The sequence below is a fragment of the Daktulosphaira vitifoliae genome, unplaced genomic scaffold (genome assembly GCF_025091365.1).
Source record: "Daktulosphaira vitifoliae isolate Bord-2020 unplaced genomic scaffold, ASM2509136v1 Scaffold_3, whole genome shotgun sequence".
NCBI classification, from domain to species: Eukaryota; Metazoa; Arthropoda; class Insecta; order Hemiptera; family Phylloxeridae; genus Daktulosphaira; species Daktulosphaira vitifoliae.
The window spans coordinates 17,345,284-17,365,389 of NW_026099574.1; the positions used below are offsets into that span (position 1 = coordinate 17,345,284).

At 25.7% G+C, this 20,106-nt stretch overlaps 1 protein-coding gene across 6 annotated transcripts in view; it reads left to right on the forward strand.

The window, feature by feature from the left end:
* The window catches only part of LOC126901261 (TBC1 domain family member 30-like), a 28,822-nt gene extending 11,441 nt beyond the window's left edge, over positions 1–17,381 (forward strand). For 3 of the 6 annotated variants that reach the window (XM_050677629.1, XM_050677627.1, XM_050677630.1), the window contains 10 exons: positions 25–189; positions 11,954–12,081; positions 13,345–13,656; positions 13,744–13,906; positions 14,024–14,195; positions 15,201–15,306; positions 15,373–15,589; positions 15,660–15,803; positions 16,070–16,222; positions 16,281–17,381. In XM_050677629.1, coding sequence (XP_050533586.1) covers positions 25–189; positions 11,954–12,081; positions 13,345–13,656; positions 13,744–13,906; positions 14,024–14,195; positions 15,201–15,306; positions 15,373–15,589; positions 15,660–15,803; positions 16,070–16,222; positions 16,281–17,059 — 2,339 coding nt within the window. In that variant the 3' untranslated portion in view covers positions 17,060–17,381. Of the gene's footprint in view, positions 1–24; positions 190–4,493; positions 4,765–11,953; positions 12,082–13,344; positions 13,657–13,743; positions 13,907–14,023; positions 14,196–15,200; positions 15,307–15,372; positions 15,590–15,659; positions 15,804–16,069; positions 16,223–16,280 lie in introns of those variants that run through there. The other 3 variants (XM_050677631.1, XM_050677632.1, XM_050677633.1) reach the window with 2 other exon arrangements.
* Positions 17,382–20,106: the final 2,725 nt, after the last annotated feature.

Here is a 20,106-nt window from a genome sequence, read left to right on the forward strand (position 1 = left end):
TCATTTGTACATTATTTTCAACAGGCGTGGAGGAATTAGTCACAGCTATCGAGTTGCTTAAGGACCAATTGACTATGTGTTGTGATTCACTTGTCAAAGCATTAAAACGAAGGGATGTACTGATAGTCCGTCGAGATGCCAAATGCAACATGATTACAGCTATGTTACATGCTTACTCAATGAAACGCAGTAAGTAAAATATTCCAATTATATATATATATATATATCCCCAATAAAAATAATGCGTACTTTAGCAGTATTAAATTTATAAAAATATAGTATTTTAAATTGAAAATATCTTTCTTATATTCAACAGTTCCAGTTTAACAAACATCATGTTTTCTAATATACTTCCACTGTAACAAAATAAACAATTTCTTATTTACAAACGTTAACCCTTGAAAATTAAGCAACGAATTCAAAGGTCCCAAAATGGATCAACAATATAATTAAAATTTATTTAATTTTTAGTAATGGTTTAAACTAAATCTTAAATGTTAGATCAATTATGAAGGATACTTAAAAGTAAAAAACTTATTATATATTATTAGTATCTATTGCAATTAAATTGATATATTTTTTAAATTGAAAAATAATAACTCATATAAACAAATTTACAAATTTACAAATCTAATGGTTTTGCAAAAAAATGACAGTTAAAATTTAAAAAAATAATATTTTCACTGTATAATTTTTGCTGTTCTTTAAATCTGTTATCCAAATATCCCTTTCCCGAAAAATATGTCATAGCTTTATCAAGTTCATGGCTAATAATAACTATAAATCAAATTAGTTTGCGTTTTTTTTTACTAACTATAATATAACTTGATTGGCTTGACCAGATGCGGACTTTTCAAATTTTGTTCATGAGTTGTTATCTGAAAGTAAATAGAACTTTATATAGTTACATCAATAATTTATTACCATGAATCGCAATGTGGTATGCCTACTATTCTCTAGGGTTTTTACAAAATTTGTTTACTATAGCCCAATACACACAACACTCAAAAAATAAGCTCTTAATATATCACTAACGTCTCTGTAGTTTTGTTCCAATAAAATTGGAAAAAAAACTCATTGTGTACTGTTTTAAACGAATAGAAAACAGAAAAGCTTTTTGAAAAAGATTACCAGCCGAATAGATGCCACGAAGTTTTAACATCTTGTCAATATTTTTAGACTTGTTTTTTAAAGCCATATGACGCAAGAATCCATTTTATTTGTAACAATATAAAGACGACAAACTTCACATGTTTCACGGATAAAACACATTATGTAAAAACTTGTATAGTTGTATAGACGAATAAGACACTTAATATTTGTTTTTTTACTGTAGACACATAAATATATTACTATTCTCAACTCTACCTATTCTAATGGATTAAATGTAAATTAATTAAGTAATTTCAAATCTAGTTTTTCTTTTAAAATATTCAGTGGATATTACTTTAAATTCTCAATTGTGTAATTGTCTGACTTAGGACGAAAACTATTACATAAACTAAAACTTACTACTTCATTGTAGATAATAATATTTATTGTTTATTTATAAAATTTATAAAGTATACATTGAAAAAAATAATATTGTATCATCATCATCATTTTCCTCGCCTTAATCCCAATTACTTGGGGTCGGCCACCCCCCTTGCCCTAAACATCCACTTTCACACGATAGCCCACATCATCTACGCTCACGTCAGCCGTCGTTATATCACATTTAATAACATCCCTACATCTCTTTTTTTAGTCTTTCTTACCTCTTCTTCCTTCAACATTCATTTTTATAACTATTCTTATAGCTTCCGATTCCTCTCTCCTTATAACATAAACAAACCATCCAAGTCTATTTTCTCTCATCTTATCTATGATTGACTCTACACTTATACTCGCTCTTATATGTTCACTCCTTATCCTATCTTCTCTAATCACTCCACTCATCCATCTAAGCATTCTCATCTCTGCTACACTCATTCTCTGCTCTACTCTCTTGTCAAACGCCCAACACTCTGAACCATACATCATAGCTGGTTTCACTACAGTCTTATAGAATTTATCTTTCAACCTCATTGGAATTCTTTTATCGCATAACACATCAGACTCTTCTCTCCACTTCAACCACCCTATGTAAATAGTGTTAATATATATATATATTTATATTTTGTTCTATCATTATTTAACTCGTACTTCTTAAATTTTGCCTTACTGCACATGTGGCTTCTTTGCACAAGCATTTATACTCTATCCAATCTACTCTCCTTTTGNTCTCTTTTGCACAACTGATCCTATATACTTAGAACTTTCCACCTCTCCTATAACGTCCTCGCCTATTGTCACTGATCTCCTCATTTCACTTACCTCGTATTCTCCTATATCAAACTCTTACTCTATATACTCAACCTTACTACTACTTATTTTTACACCCTTTTCTTCAAGAGCTGATCTCCACATCTCTAGACTTTGATTAATTTCTTCCCTATTTTCTCCTATTAACACTAAATCATCAGCGAACAACATGCACCACGGCACCTCTCCTAAAATCTTCTAGTAATTTCATCCATCATTATATAAATAAAGTAAAGGCTTAAGTCAGAATCTTAGTGTACTACTACTCTTACCCTAAAACCTTCTATTACTCCTCCCACACTATTTACTCTGGTACAAGTGCAATCATACATACCCTCTATTATATTATTGTACCTCTGTGGGACTCCTTTTCTCATTAATACCCACTCTAACACCTATCTCGGTACTCTATCATACAATTTATCCAAATCTATAAATATCATACACAGATTTTTCTTCTTTTCCCTATACTTTTATATTAGGTGTCTCGCACGAAATAATGACTTCATTGTTAACTTACTAGGCATAAATCCAAACTGGTTTTTGAATACCAGTGTCTCATTTCTTATTTTCCTATCTATTAAATTTTCCCAAATTTTCATACTATGTCTTATAAACTTTATGCCTCCATAATGTTCAAACTCTTGTATATCTCCTTTGCCTTTAATTATCAGTACCATAATACTATTACTCCATTCTTTTGGCACTTTCCTTTCTAATAGGATTTTATTAAAAACATCCTACAACCACCTTATGCCAACGCCGCCTAATATTTTCCATACTTCAACTGGCATTCCATCTGGTCCTACTACTTTATTCTTTTTCATTTATGCCACAGCCAATAGACTGCAAGTCTATAAACTTTTATTTCACATTCTTTTATTCCTGGCCTATTATACAACTCATCGTACTTCTTAAATTTTGCCTTACTGCACATGTGGCTTCTTTGCACAAGCATTTATACTCTATCCAATCTACTCTCCTTTTGCTCTTCCACTATACTTTGAACTGTTTTTTCTTACTTTCTATGATTTTTTGAACGTCCTCAATCCACGACTAGATTTCCTTATTTCCTGACATTCTCCTTCTACTCTCACCAACAATCTCTTTTGCAATATTGTTTACACAACTAGCAAATCTATTACACACATCATTTATATCTTCCTTGACATTCCACACAGTCATCTCTTTTACCGTCTTTAAAAACTCTTTTTCAAAAAAAAAATTATGTAACTTATAAAATATTTTATGAAGTATAAAAATAAACTATAGTAAATAACGCTACAGCATATTCAAAAGATAAAAGTATCTTATATTTTACTTACCCGAATGTTACCAAATTAATCATTATGCAATGTTTTATACGAAGAGATATCCAAAAAAAAACTTGTTTTAAAAAAATTATTCACCCTACATATATTTTAAGTTTCTTTACTTCAACATTTTTATATTTTATAAATATATGTATAATATATATATATATATATTTTTTTATCTAAATTAAATAATATAAATTCAGTTTTACATCTTTCTATTTTCATATATTAACATACTACAGAGAGTGGTGGCCCTCTTTCATATGTTAGGGAGTCAATGATTAAATAAAATGATACATTAAATAAATAGTATAAGAATACTAAAAACAAACAAATTCATAATAAACTATAGTATTCAGTAATTAAGTTTCTAACAGATTTTCGTCACGTTTTTTCACTGGATTTACAAAGCAAATTTTCCTTAAGAGCAAAATGATTAGAGATGGAAGTCTCGTCAAACGAATTTGACTTTTGTTGATGGAAATGAATGATAATGACTTAAAAATAAAACAATTTTAATGATACAAGCTTTTTGATGCTAACCTAATGACAGGCGATTAATCGTGTTTATACTCTATGTTTGACAGAATTTCTAATCTTTTATAGTTTTATTACCTTTGTTTAATTACTTTGATCGATTAATCTTTTTTATACGAAAGCTAGTCCTAATTAATCAATGATGTAATAGTTAATTTATATCTGCTGTCTTTTTATTAAGTACATGTGTTTATGTGTATATTAAAAACTATGTTTAGGCTTAACGGTAATGGTTAAATTTATGTTATAGGATTCCTAAAATAGCACGTGCATAGGGTGAACCTTACGATAGGTGCAGGGGGTTGCAAACAGTACAGTTAAAACAATCGATAAAACCGTATCGCGCATGTGAATGTTAAAAGACCAAACGGTATCACATCCGTAGTAAATTGCACTCTCCATTCAACTTTCGTCCGGTTTGAATTGCAGACCTATATAACATCGATTACTTATAATTGTTAAAAATAAACCATCACATTTTTTTTTAAAAACATATTTGAAATTGTACTGAGTGATGTGGACGTGATGAATGGTTTGCTCAGTGCTTTGAAAAACATTGCTAACCTCAGTGAGTATAGAATTCATAAATTAAATTTTATTTTTACTTTCAAAATTACCAGATAAAACGTTACAGTATTTATACACATGTTAACATATTTTTTTTAAATTAGTATACATAATGCAAAGCGTCACATTTATTTTTGTGTATACTTCTATCAATTTAATCATAATTACTCGTGTTAAGAATATTAGATTAAATTTTATACAATGTTTCGCGTAATAATCACAGCATATAAGTTAAAAATTATGTTAACAAGTCATAATACATTTTTAGTACTCAAAACTTTGTATGCTTGAAGCATTAAAATGTTGAAATGTTATATTATAGTACCTCTACAAAATTTTATTAATATCTCATGTGTTATGTAATATACTTTTACATATTTATGCAAGTAAAAAAATATTTTTTCCTTGTAAAATGAAGTAGCAGTATAAATAATGCTAATCGCATATACTTAACTATAATAATAATAAAACATATTTTTTTCATTATTAAGATTATATTTATTTAATATTTTGTGCTTATTCTTAATTTATGGTACCTAATATATTTTATAATACCAGTCATATCAATACAAAGGACCTATATCCTAATAAGCACTCAAATTAAAAATGTATTTATTTTTAAATAAAATTTGTTAATTATTAATTTTGTATTAATATATTTATAAAATGTTTATATTCATACAAGTCGACACATAGTTAAAAAGATCTAACTGACAACTTTTAATGTAATAAAAATATTGCTCTAATTTTTGTATTCTAAGATTACGTTAAAAGCACATTTTTTGTTATTTATATTTAATAATTAGAAAAATAAAAAATGCTTTAATAATTCTTATTTTTTTTTTTTAATTTCAAAATAGCCTTGTTTTTGAAGAGTTTCTTGCAAAAAATGATGATGGGTCGATAACAATTTTAAGATAAGTACTTATCCTAAATTACAACTGGTACTGCTGTTTATTTATAACGCATAATCCACCTGTGCAACATACTCAATCAATGTATTAAAATGCTTGGAACTCAATAAGTACTAATCCTAATGTTGCTATCAGTCCATTTACATTTTTTGTAAAAAAATATTCTGAAAAAATTTCATTTTGAAATGTTGAAATAATTTATTTTTTTTACTAAAAATAAATAATAAAATGTGCTTTTAACATAGTTTGAAAATATAAAGATTATTTTAAAAATTACAGTGAAATTTTAATTATATTTATAACTGTTGTCAGTTAGATTTTTTTCACACTGTTTATGTAGTACGATTTAACTACGCCCCACGAAATGTCTTCGAAAATATTAGAGCTAATAATTATTTAAATTTTTTATTATAATGGTTCTTTGTAAAGCTATTTTACACAAAAAATTATTTTTCTGATACCATCACTTATATTCTAATTTCATATGAACTTACGATTTTCAAAAAGTAAACCAATATTTCTTTTTATATCATAAAAGTCATTCAATTAAAAAAAAAATATTAGTTTATTCGATTTTCAATTGTTTAAAATTTAAAAGCGAACTTAAAAAATCGTACTTTTAAATTTGAAAAAGACGGGAACATTATCATGTTGATAATCAATAAACACTACCGACTCATAGAAATATGATAAATTGTAAAATAAGCATAAATATGTTTTGAAGATTTTAATAGCTTGTGTTTATTAGGTAATTATGCACCGGCCAAGCTTATTTTTATAACAAATTGAATACAAAATTAATATAGTCTAGATGCTGATAATAATAATAATTTAAAAACGTGATAATTGAGACTTAAAATTATTTGTAGTTACAATAGTAGTGTATTAAAAACAAATAAAATAGTTGAGTTACCATACATTTATTGTTGAGATTTTTTTAAAACTTTCTTTTGAAATTACGTTTTTATTAACGTACGTTACGTTTTAAACAAGCAAAGCAATCTTATGAAAATTACCAACTGAAAAATAATGTGATGCTAGTCAACGTAAAAAATTATTTTTCGCTCTTAACTTTAAAACACAAAAAAAAATAAAGTACATTTACCAACTTAAGCAAAATTGTTAGGTCGACAAGAGAGATTTACAATTCTTCAAACCCCCATAGACCACCTTTGAGCACAAGAATCTTTCACAGTTATGAAAAAAAAACATAATATTAAAGGTTATCTTCAGGTACCAATGAAAATAGTATTTGTAGGTTTACCTAGGAGAATTTATATTTGCCCTATAGTCATCAATGTTGTTGAAATATAAGATAATTTAAATTAAAAACCTTCAATAAAAACTAGTTTTTTTAAATTTAGTTTTTAGAAAAAGTTTTTTTTCTCAAAAAAGACATTTTGCAAATTTGTTTTAACATTTTAAAAAATAATTAAAATACGCTTTATCAAACATTATAGTGTTCATTTTCATTAAATATAATAGTCAAATCAATGTTAAGATAATATTTTGATATTTTTATTGTTTAGAAATATTTAATTGTGCTAACTCTCAATATAATATTGATTTTACTCAACATTTAATATAATAACATAAATTTAATTTTTATTGAAATTAGTATATTTAGAATAGACTTAAAAAAAATTAATTTTTAATTATCCCTTGCTATGTTAGTTATTTATTAAGTTATATAAAGAATTACCAAATAGTAATGTAAAATGTATATCATTATTGGGGAGTGGAGGAAAATTAGATAAGAAATTATAATTTTGAAGTAATTTTTAGATTTCTTAATAGAATGCAAAAAGAGGATGTATGAGAAAAAGAATATTAGGAGTAAAGGTTATTGATATAGATTATTGAGATAAGATGACTGAACGTTAAGTTTATTATTATTTATGTAATTTTTTAGTTATATATTTATTTAGCATAATTTATAAAGCTTTTGAAAAGTAAACATTGTTAATTCCATAATTTTAGCTTCGATACGAAGCTGAGATGGTATTGGTTTTACTATGAGGTGTTTTTTTTGTGTCTGTTTATGTAAATTAATAATATCAAAATTATATAACAGTATAAAGTAATAACCAGCTCAAACATTTTAAGATATTTCGTGAGGCATAGTTAAAGAATCACTATGCATATATGTTTAAAAAATGGACGGATTGCAAAATTAACAAAAGTTCTAAATAATCCTATATTCTTATAATAGTCAAATATGTTTACCTAATTGGTTTTAGTAAAAAAAAAAAACCCAGCACAGGGAGATCGCGGCACAGTGGTGACGTGGCATTATTGGATCAAGTATAATGATATCTGAAAGTGATTAAAATCACTATAAAAAAAAACGCTTCGATGCAAATCTTTAGATAATGTTTAATTTTAAAAAAATTGGTGTTTTATTCCAAAAGCTACATAATTTGCTAGTTTCTTATTAATATCCTGATTAAGATAAAGTATGTCGAATGAAAAAGGAATTATTAAAAAATATTATTTCTCATAAAAAAATTGTGTTGATCCATACACTTTTCAATAAGTTATAACATTATAAAGTTAAAAATGTAAAAAATAAAGTCGAGAATTTTCACACAAAAATAGCATTCGGTACTCATTTTTACCACGAAGACAAGTCCAGAGGTCAAATTTTTTTTTTAAAATAAAGTACATTACATTAGCTTTAATTTAAGATATATATAAAAGTGTCAGACCTTCCGGAACATTTTCAAAAGTTAAGTTGAAAAAGTTAATTTTGTGTGAAAAAGTTGTCATTTTAAATCCCACCTATAGACAGGTAAAGAGTTAGATTTATAAAAAAATATATACTAAATGATACGTAAAGACATCAAGCATTTATAAAAATATATATATATATATATATTGATATGTTCATTTTTGAAAAAGTTACGGCAGTTTTTAGTAAAAAAATTGAAAAAATTTCGAAAATTAGCAATTTTTAAATTTGTAATTTTTTTGGAGGTTTCCCTCATTTACGGGGAACGAGGGAAATTTTTTCAATTTTTGAGGGTAATGTCTTCGACTAGAATAGATTTGTGATCTTTTGACGTATCGTTGAAAGAAATCCGTTCGGTGAGAGCTGAGAAAAAGGGGTAACAGACACAAAAAAATAAAAAAAACGCATCATAGTAAAACCAATACCTTCTCAGCTTCGCATCGAAGCCAAAAATAAAATAATAACGTATGTTATATTATTATAATTTTGAATTTAAAAATTGACAGTACATATATATTTTTAAGATAAATTTTAAAAAGTGAATATTTTTTCTATGAAATATATTAAGGAAAAACAGTAAAATTAATTGTGTATAAATTATTGGTAGCCAATTTATATTCATTAGACAGACAAACGTGACTAAATTGTAAATGACACCAATATGATAACATTTTATCTCCCAAATGATGTTGTGTAAGATGTAATTAAATAACGCGTTAAACAACTTTTTTGTTGAAAACTATAAAACAATTTCCATTGAAGTGGGCTACTGTTTGTAAAATTAAAAAATTATGATTTTCAAATAAAAACTTATAGTTAAAAAAATGAATTGTCATGAAACTTATATGTATAACATGAAAGTTGTATTTATTAATACAGAAGCCCACGTGTTACATTAAAATTTTACAAATATTTTTGTTTTTATAATAAATGATGTTTAAATATAAAACACTAGACACTGATTGATAACTAAATATGACTACGAGTATTACTTAAATCACTTGATTTCGTATGCTAATTTTAATTGGGTAATAATGATGTGCGATTGATTAAAACTATGTATTATTAACTAATCATTATTAAGTTTCAACAAACAATTTATTGAGGATTTGTATAATTATTAGTTTTGTTATAAACAAAAAATTGTTACTGTAAAATAATAAAAATTTACCCGAGACATAAATAGTAAAAACTTTTCGCCTTCCGATGAATGTAAATCATGTACAAAATAATTTTATGTTATTATATTAAAATTCATATAACTAGTGAAATAATGGCGAAGGGATTAAGTGCTACTAGTAAGGTAATATGTTATTTTACCAACGATTTTTGTATGAGTTGTGATATAAGAGGGTATTATAACTAATACTTACTTATATTTGTTGTACTGCGTTTTTGAGAAATTCTTGTCAGAAATATGAGACATATATCATAACTCTTTGTCGTTTCTCTTATATAGCTTATATATCCCACTTTAATACGTAAGTAGTGGAATCAAACGTTTCAACCGTATACTAATATGATATAATTTTAAGCTAACCCTTTCATTTAAAAGATTGATGGATGTATACAATTTAAGAGTTTAGCTATTGTTAAGTAATGCCATATAAAGTATAAAACACATTATAATTATTAATAATAAATATCTAACTATATTATTCATTTTCTTATTTATTACTAATGGATTATTTTCATGAATACATAAACATATAAAAATTATATATATAATTTTTCTTTTTTTTGTAATGTAAATATTTTTATTTTGGATTGAAAATGCATTTAATATAGTTGAAAATCAGAAAAAATAAATGTTGTAAACATAATTAGTACAAAAATTGAAGAAGGTTCTAACTTCTATTCTTAATTTGGGTTCTAATACGATTATGATTTATAGAATGTATTAATGTTTAAACACGTTTGGGTTCATAAAAATATTTTTTTTTTAGTTTTATTTAAAAAATTGAAACGCAATAAATTTTTTAATTATTAGTAAAAAGAATGTAAGATGAACAAAAAATAGCCTAAAATACTACAATTTAATCAATAAGTAATGAAACGATGTGTTAATGAAAAGATTATATTAATCTAATTCATTAGGTACTTAAAAAAAATAAATAATCTAACTATCAATTCTTCTAGGTTACTTAAAAATACTTCTCATCTTCAAAGACTAAAGTAGGTAAAACAATTCTGACACTTTTATTCTATTTAGTATATTTAACATGTTAAGTCTTTCATTGAAAATGGTTAATTCAATTTTAGATAAGTAAAAAATTATTAAACAGCAATAAAATGTTTGCTAGATCTTAATAAATAATCAAATATTTGTTTTGTATAAATAACATATCAAGACATTTGTCAGTTTAGACTCTCTTTATTTAAATAAATAAAATTTAAACTATATTATTGATATAATAAACTCAAAAATATTAAAAATATTAAACTCAAAAGCCACAAAAAAATTACTGAAAAGTCGCGGATACGTATTAAGGAAAAATTGTTTTCTACATTTTCTTTTTTTTTTATAAAAGTTGGTTTATGATTATAGTTTTTTACTAAAGAAAAAATGTATAGTTTTTCATTTTAGTAAGTATTATCAAGATATTTAGGATAATTTTTTAAGATATCATTTATTTTATTTTTATTAATATTATTACTTTATGTAAAATTATTTAAACTATCGTCAAATATAGATGAATAACATTATTTTATTTAAATTGTTATACTTTATAATATTGTAAATCACTGTAGCTTAGTGATAAAACAGATTATTTATGATCTCTTTAATATTTAAAATAAGCAAAAAAATTACTTTTTATTTGGAGTGTTTGAGAAAAAAAATTTTTAAGTCGTTACGTTCATTATTATAAAGTCTAAAATACGCTTTTTGTATAAATTTACCAAAATTTTTATAAAATGATAATACTTTTACTTTTATAGTATTTAAGTATCAATAGTTTACTTAAGAACATATATACCTGTAAAAAGTATTTAAATTTAAAAACGTATCAACATGATTCTCTTAATATACATCTATTATTACATTTGACACTAATAAAATTATTCAAATTCAAAATGTCGTCGAGAAAATCTAATTTGTGTAAAAAATACTTTACGTTCTATGAATTGAAATTCACTCAACTATCGTTAGTTTAATCACTTAAACGTTTGGCAAATTTAAATAAGCCTATTTAAGTTTTCAATTGAAGAGACTTTTATTTGTATCCAACCATAGCAAGATAAATAAGTATCGCATATTTTACCGCAAAGAGCTTTGTTAAAAAGTTGTCTTTTTTTTCAATTTATAAACAAGTAACTTTAAACGGCAATCTAGTTTGATAATTTAATTATAAGTAGTAAAAGGTGCATTTTTTTTAAATACAGGTTATTTAAATTAACAGAAAATTTTAATTAGCCATCAAAAAATGTCGGTGATACTTAGTAAATAAACTATAAGATACTATATACAGAGATACTAAAGACTATATTGAAGCTATAGTATTCCCAGGGATAGGTTACTAAAGTGTGTCTATTTATTATTATAGGTGAAGATACAAAAATGCGATTCAATGTAAAGCCTGGTCCTGGAGACAGCGATTTTGAACAGTGGCAAAGTGCCATGAAAATGGTAGCCAGACTTCCAGACGGTGTACCTCAAGAATTTCGCAACACTGTAAGTAAAACACAAATTATTTTTAATATGTAATTGGAAACAAGTTTCATTGTTCAATATAATGAAATCTTATTATATAATTAAACATTGAAAATTTAGTTAATGCTGGAAAAATTACTTTAATGACTAAGTTTCATTTTTTTTTTATTATTATTAATGAAAGGCTCAACGACATTATTCTGGAATAATTATTAACGAAGATGAGAAAACATTTTTCTTTAACGCCAAAAATGCTCATTACCGTCACTATTTTTTAGTTTAAACCTAAAATATTTACCAGAAACATTCTGAAGGTACCCTGAAAATTTTGTTGAAATCCGTTGGTTTTTGACCGAGTTATGAGCTTTTATTTTTTTAACGCTCGGCACTAAAATGAAATGCATTTGCTGATTTAATTATTATGACACCTTTATTACTTTTATAATTAATAATTGCATGCCAAAAAAGAACTTTTGTAATGCTTGATTATACTTTAATAGCAAAATCTTGTTATTTTAATAACAAGATTTTGAAAAAAAATGTACATATAATATACATTCGTTAGAACAACAATAATCGTATTTCTGTTAAATAATCTAATTTTTAGCTATTAGAGTAGCGATTATTCAACAAATAATATTTTTAGTTTACAATAAATTTTAAAACCATTTAAATTTAGGTTGTCTCTTTATATAGTAATAACTTTTTTGCTATCTCAGGTTCATAAGTAACATTACTTAATGCTAGTTAAAATACACAAAATTCACGAGAAAATTATGAGTAAACATAGTGTCATTAATACATGTATCGTCATACAGACAGTTTATTAATATACTGTCAACATACCATTTATTATATTAATGTAAAAATTTATTATTTTAATAAGATAAGTGTTCTGTGAATAAAAATTTTTGTTCAACGGTAAAAATTGCTAGTGATAACAATTAAAATGTTTGCTAGTATTTAGGTATTGATAAATATTTTTATATTTATATTTAAGTAAAGATTATTACAAATTTTATTTTATTACTTAATATAAAAAATATCTATTCGTATATAAATTGTCTCGTCTAATACATAAATTACCTAATTAAAAGTTAATAAATAATTTTTTCATTAGAAATTTCACCATGCAAATATATTGAAATAAACTAAAATTATGCAAATTGTTTAATCATTTTTAAAACTTTAATTATGTAAATTTTTATTTTATACTTTCACTCGCAAATCAATAGTAGCCTCAGTAAATTCTGTATAATAAAATGGTGTACTTTTATTTTGTAGTTATGGTTGACGTTAGCAGAAAAATATTTAGCGTCAAGAGACGTGGAGTGGCCAAAAGTCGAAAGATTTTGTTTTAATGATACTACAAATCCAGATGACGAAGAGTTAGGCGTACAAATAGTAAAAGACTTACATCGCACTGGTTGCAGTTTATTTTGTGGTTCTTCCGGATTAGAAAATCAAGGTCTTCTTAAAAAAGTGTTACTGGGTTATGCACGGTGGAACAAAGCTGTAGGATACTGCCAGGGGTTCAATATGCTGGCTGCGCTTATATTACAAGTTATGGAGAAAAATGAATCTGATGCTCTTAAGGTTTGTGAAGTTAAAACTATAAATTACGAGTTAAATGTTGGATTTATCTTATTTAGATATTTTTATTTATAAAATCATCATTTTCAGGTGATGATATATTTAATCGAAGGCGTACTTCCAGAAGGTTATTTTGCTAATAATCTCAGGGGATTATCTATAGATATGGCAGTATTTAGAGATATACTGCGAGTGAGACTTCAAAATTTATCCAAACATTTAGATAAATTGCAAAATGAATCAAAGGACTTAGGCAAGTGAAAAAGTAGTATAATTTATTTAATTGGAAAAGAAAGTTTTATATACCGTCAAATAAATATACGAATATGACCGTTATTAACTTATGCTTTTAAATAAATTTGTTCAACAGGAAATAGCTATGAACCACCTTTGACTAATGTTTTTACTATGCAATGGTTTCTAACATTGTTTTGTAACTGTCTTCCCCAACGTACTGTGCTCCGCGTCTGGGATTTGATTTTTCTTGAAGGAAGTACAGTGTTGTTGAAAACTGCATTAGCTATGTGGGAAGCCCTTTCTGAGTAAGTCAATGTACAAAACAAGCTTTATAATTTAATATCATTATAATATGAAAAGTTAAATAGTAAACAAAAAATATAATAAAATTATATTTGACATTACAATTTTGAGCTAAAAATATATTTTTACTATATAAATACTTCTTTATTTATAATACAAATAAAAAAGCATATATTATTTGCTGCGGCTAAAAATATTATCTTAAATATTTTTAATAAATCTCAAATATTTATTGTGAACAAAAATTAAAACAATTATTATGATTATTACATTTATATAATGCATTATAATCTGTACACAACAAAATAGATAAAAACAACATATAAGGACGATTCATTTATCATACCCTATTAAATTTACAGACAAAATAAATACATTACAAAAAATTATGTTTGATTGTTTTTTAGATATATAGTCCTTTTATTTAGTTTCTTAGTCGTTTAGTTGAGTTTAGTTTTTATGTTCATCCCTTATATCTCATAGGAGTGTTAACTTTATTTTTTTTTTAATGAAAACATACATATTTAACTAGCTCATAAAATATATAATGATTTAATTGAGAAAGTGACGGGTCGATAATAACTTTTGACCAGTCATTCGGAAGTTATTAGCATTTTAAAATTAGACTGGAGGTAAAGAGCAGTTGCTACTATTTTTCGGCCGCAATCCTCTTCCTGTCTAGGTATAAAAATAAGAATAATTTCCTAAGTCCAAAATTTGTTTTTGACCATTCATTATTAAATTAGATCAATTTCTATGCTAGTTAAATATAATAAATTATTTAAATATTATTCTTTTAGGATTATTTTTTTATTTATTTGTTAAAATGATTCAAAAATAAATTCATCATTAACATTTATGATTGATTTCTGACTATATCTATTAATTCACATTAATAGTTAATTCATCAAAATAAAATTACTAACTCATATTTTATTAATATTAGTATTGAGAAAATTGAGAACATAAAATTAACACTTATAATAAAATTATTTAATATTTTTTAGTCGTATAATGACTGTGTCTAGTGCGGATGAGTTTTATAGTATAATGGCTGTACTTACCCGAGAAATGCTCGAATTTGGCTTAATGGACGCTAATAATTTAATTAATGTTAGTAATGATAACTAACAATTAAAATATATAAATTACATTGTAATAAATTATTATATTTAATAGACAATAAGCACAATGAATGAGTTAGTCGAAGTTAAAGAACTTCGAGAAAGATACATGTATAACATAAACCCTTGGGTCAGTCATATGGCAAAACGAGGACTACGGTTATTCTACGCGGATTCAGACATTGATGATACTGATAGTGATGATGATGTTGACAGCAGATCAGGTTCTTATGGTTTAAGATACGATAGAAGGGAAAGTAACCAGAGAAAAGGTATGTAATGAAATTACATAAAAATTTTCAACAATTTTTAGCTTGTGACTTTGTATTTTTTTTACTAAAGATAGTAAAACCAATCGAACTATAAGACGGCAAGCTCCTAGCTTAGAATCAGAAAGGGAAAAAGTGGCTTTGGATATATCATCATTAAAAAAACAATACACTAAACTCAAAGAACGACAGAAACAGGTTCAAGTTATACTAACAGGTTGTTATAATTTCTTATAAAAAATATATTAAAAAATAGATCATAATTTTTTTTTTATTGCTTTTATTAGTCCATTAAGGGCCATAGCGACTTCTCCCTTGGAGAAGGTTTTTTTAATAATCATTTATACTCCGGGACGGGTGGTTAGTCCGTCGCCGGAGAGTGGTATGGTGACTCATAAATAGGATAAAAATTTATCCTCATAATTAAAAATATATCATGTTACAATAACTGTGAACACTTTCATGATTTTGTTATCTTTTTAGCCGCATGTAACGGACAAAATATAATTAGCACTGCCAACTCTTCAGCAATGAATCATTTATTATTTGGTAAAACGGCTTTACGTTGCACGTCAGTAGGACCTATACCAGGTTCAATACCGCTGAGGTATGTTCAACAGCCAGAAACAAAAAAAGGTAAGATATTACAAATGTACTGTGCATATTTATTTTAAAAATAACTAATAACTTTTAGAGACAAAACACAGAAAACGACCTAGTTATTCTTCGTCGTCTTCGTCCACGTCGACTGAACTATGTGACGACCCGGCATTAGAAACTGAACCATCAGACAGTAGTGACTGTGATATAAAATGTGATGAAAACATTGAAAGTAATGATCTTTGTCGTGATAAAATAAAAGCTGACTGCGACGTTAGTCTATCAGAAGTGCTTCGAGCAAATTCGGAAATATTAAATAGGATATGTAAAGGAGTCGTAGAACAACCACCAGAATCAATTAATAGTTCGTTAGAGGATCGACTTCCAGATTTAATAAGTGATATTGAAGTGTTGGAAGAGACGCTTGAGGAACCTACAGTGGTCCTCGAAGAAGTTACCAAGGTAAAAAATAATACTGTAAAATCGGAAACAACAGATAACAACAACCCAACTCAACCTAATCCGGTAGAAATCGTCCAAAATGATGAAAAGTTAACATTGGAAAGGTCCGAGAGCATAGTGGATGAAGTAGTATTTAATAACAATAATATGTCAACAATAGAAAACTCAGATAATGATATATTAAGAATTAAAGAAGATGTTGAATTAGAAATATTAAAAATACCTGAAGAAACTACAAAGACAATTGATTCTGATGAATCTAAATTTTCATGGAATGGTGAAAATAATAGTGTAATAAAAGAAAATGACGAAGGATGTAATATCCCAGTTAGTACATTTCCTTCAAAAATAAGACTTCCAAAACAATTAAGTATTGAACTAGGTCTTTATCCTGATGACACGTCAAATTAACAACTTCCAATACAACAATCACTACAAATTGAATAATGCACATCTTTAAAATAATTATTTAACCAAAAGTTGTTTTTGTTTGATAAATTATTAAGATCGACTGTTTACGAAACAATCATAATTGAATTTCTTAAGTTGATTGAGTATTTAAAACCTATATGTGATATTTTTTACTGTACAAATTTTCCAAAACTACAACTTAATATTATAATAATTTTTATAACATTTCATAGAAATGGTTGTACATGTAAGTCAATAATAACTATTTCAAGAATTTTCATATATTGTATACATTTTTAATTAAGGAGCTTAAATATTTCATCGAAATAATTTTATTGTTGTACTTCTGTTTTTAACAATTGTTGTTCTATATAAAATTATTTTTAATTTATAAATAATGATATAATAAAATCTATTGTTAAAAATGATTTTTATTTTTTTTAATGCTCATTTACCCGAAGTATATGAAATGTTGAAACATATTTTTTATATTGCATAAGAAAAACTAATTTTAAATAAAAATTTTTGCTTAAGTAAAACAACTATCAATAGTAAAAAAAAACATTAAACAACAAATTTTAATCATAATATAGTCCGTATTAGTACATAGGAAATAGTTCAAAAAGTTAAAAATAATTATCATATGAACTGTAAACTTTTTAGAAACTTTATCCCTGCAACCTTTCTTAGGTTTTAAAATATCAAATGAACAATATCAATAAGTTGAAGTGATTATATAAAAATTTTCACTTATAATTAACAATTATTTACATTAAAACTATCTACTGAAAAATCAACTATTTCGCTGAAGAATTTTTTCATTAAATCGTCTAAATAATATTTAATGAAGTTCATTTAGAACATATATATATATATATATATATATAAATCATAACATAATATTTAATGCACATTTTATAAGCGTAATTACCTCGTATTACATGCATAGAAGTTTATTACGACATTTATTCATCAATGTTATCATTATTTATTCAAAGAGATTTAATTTTAAACGTAATATTACTTTTCAATACTATAACAACAAGTATTTAGACAAATCACACTATTTATAGAACCACAAACAAGAACAAAATAATTATATATATATTTTTCTCCGAAACATTTTTAATCGCAAAATTATTTAAGTTGAGATGGAATTTCCTCTCCAAATGTCTAACCATGATTTGTTTAATAATTCAGATATTTAAAAGTAGAGTAATAACCTGCAAAATGTGTGTGTTAAATTGTACATGATTAAATTTGGTATCCATTTCTACGTGCAAAATTAAATATTCTATTATTTATCTAAAAGTTTATCCTTTTAAAGATAATAACAATTTTTTTTTTTTTGAATACTTAATAAAAATTCAATTTTAAAACTTTATAGATCAAATTTTACAAAATTTTTAAGTTAATTATTAGGGATCCAATAATGATTTATCATAGAATCAATATTAGATAAGTTTAAAAACAAAATATTGACAACACATTTTATTGTATTTTAAATCTTTATTATAAAATTTCATTACTTGCTAAATTACTAAAATTTTTGTGCATTCCACAATTGGGAAAATATTTGGGTTTTAAAAATTAAATTTTTATCTATATTGGTACTGTAATCGATATCTTTGTTGAGTTAAGTTGACTGTCATAAAGATTCGAAAATTGTTTGTTATTATTTTATAAATGAAACTCTATAATGAATCATATACCTTAAAAATGTTGGTAACTGATAATGATTCAATATTTATATCAATGATTTCAAAATAATTTTCCCTTTAACAACATACTGTTGCATCATAAATTTTATCTGCATTGAAAATTATTTTTTTATTTTAATATATAAAACATAGTTTGAGATCAACTAGTTTCAAATAATGTTCCTATCTATGTTGTACACTCATTATTTTTACTATTTAAAAAAAAAAACAGCTGTCACTAAAAAAGTATTTTAATCAGGCACTATGCCTGATTAAACTCACAAAATCTCATAAAAACATTATTATTTTGAGTAGATGACGTTACACGCGTTAAAAATTAATCGTATGCAAATGAGCCCTAAATTGTATGTTGAATGTATTAACTGATTAGGCTCTAGCGATAAAAGTCTAAACTCTAAAGACTATCTAACATTATAAATAAGATTTTACAATTAATCAGATAAATTTGTAATTATTCAATGAACTAACTGGGAAAATTATGAACAAAATCATGTTTGCGTTAATTTCTATTTATAGGTGTTTTCTTCTTCTATTTGTTCGTCATATGTTTACTCAAAAAGTATGAAATTTGGAGTTAAAATGTCGTGCAACGTTTTTCTTAGATAGTGATAACGTACTTCAAATGAATTCTCCGTCATGTCACAAAATAAATTATAATGACATATTGAATTAATACCATATACAAAGGTTTTTAAGTTTAAAAATGAACTATCAAGTTTCGAACAAAACTTGCCTAATATTTAGTAGAAAAAATGATTGTTGAAAAGCATTGGTGAATATCAATAATATAAATAACAATTCCTGGCTACATGAAATCATACATAACAAGTGGTAAAATGCATTCTACTGCCCTTATCATAAATATACATTGCCAAAACGATAGTTGATAAATAAAAACACTTTAATGTTTATTCGCGATTATCTCAGCCTGCACGTCCATCATGGATAATAATTTTTTATGTGACCTTCACGTGCGTCACTTACACGATAAAAAGCTATTGTGAGTAGAATTGTAGTTGTGATATTGCGGTGCCGCCGTCAAACACATGGTACGACGCACGACTTGTGGCACGTGTTTCGCATCGTGGTGTTTGGCCACGTCCCACCTATAAGTGCGGTACAAGCTGTAGGGCCGTTCCCTCAGGTCCGGAAATCCACGAACCTATAGTTTTTTAAATGATGACAGGAAGCAGCAAAATTATTAGAATTCTGGTAGTCGTTCGTGGTCAAAGGTCGCCTGGCCTACATTAAGTTTATTGTCTGAGTGTAAACGCTTCCTTTCGATTCATCCACTCTATCGTCGTTGATGTTTCGATAATACATAAC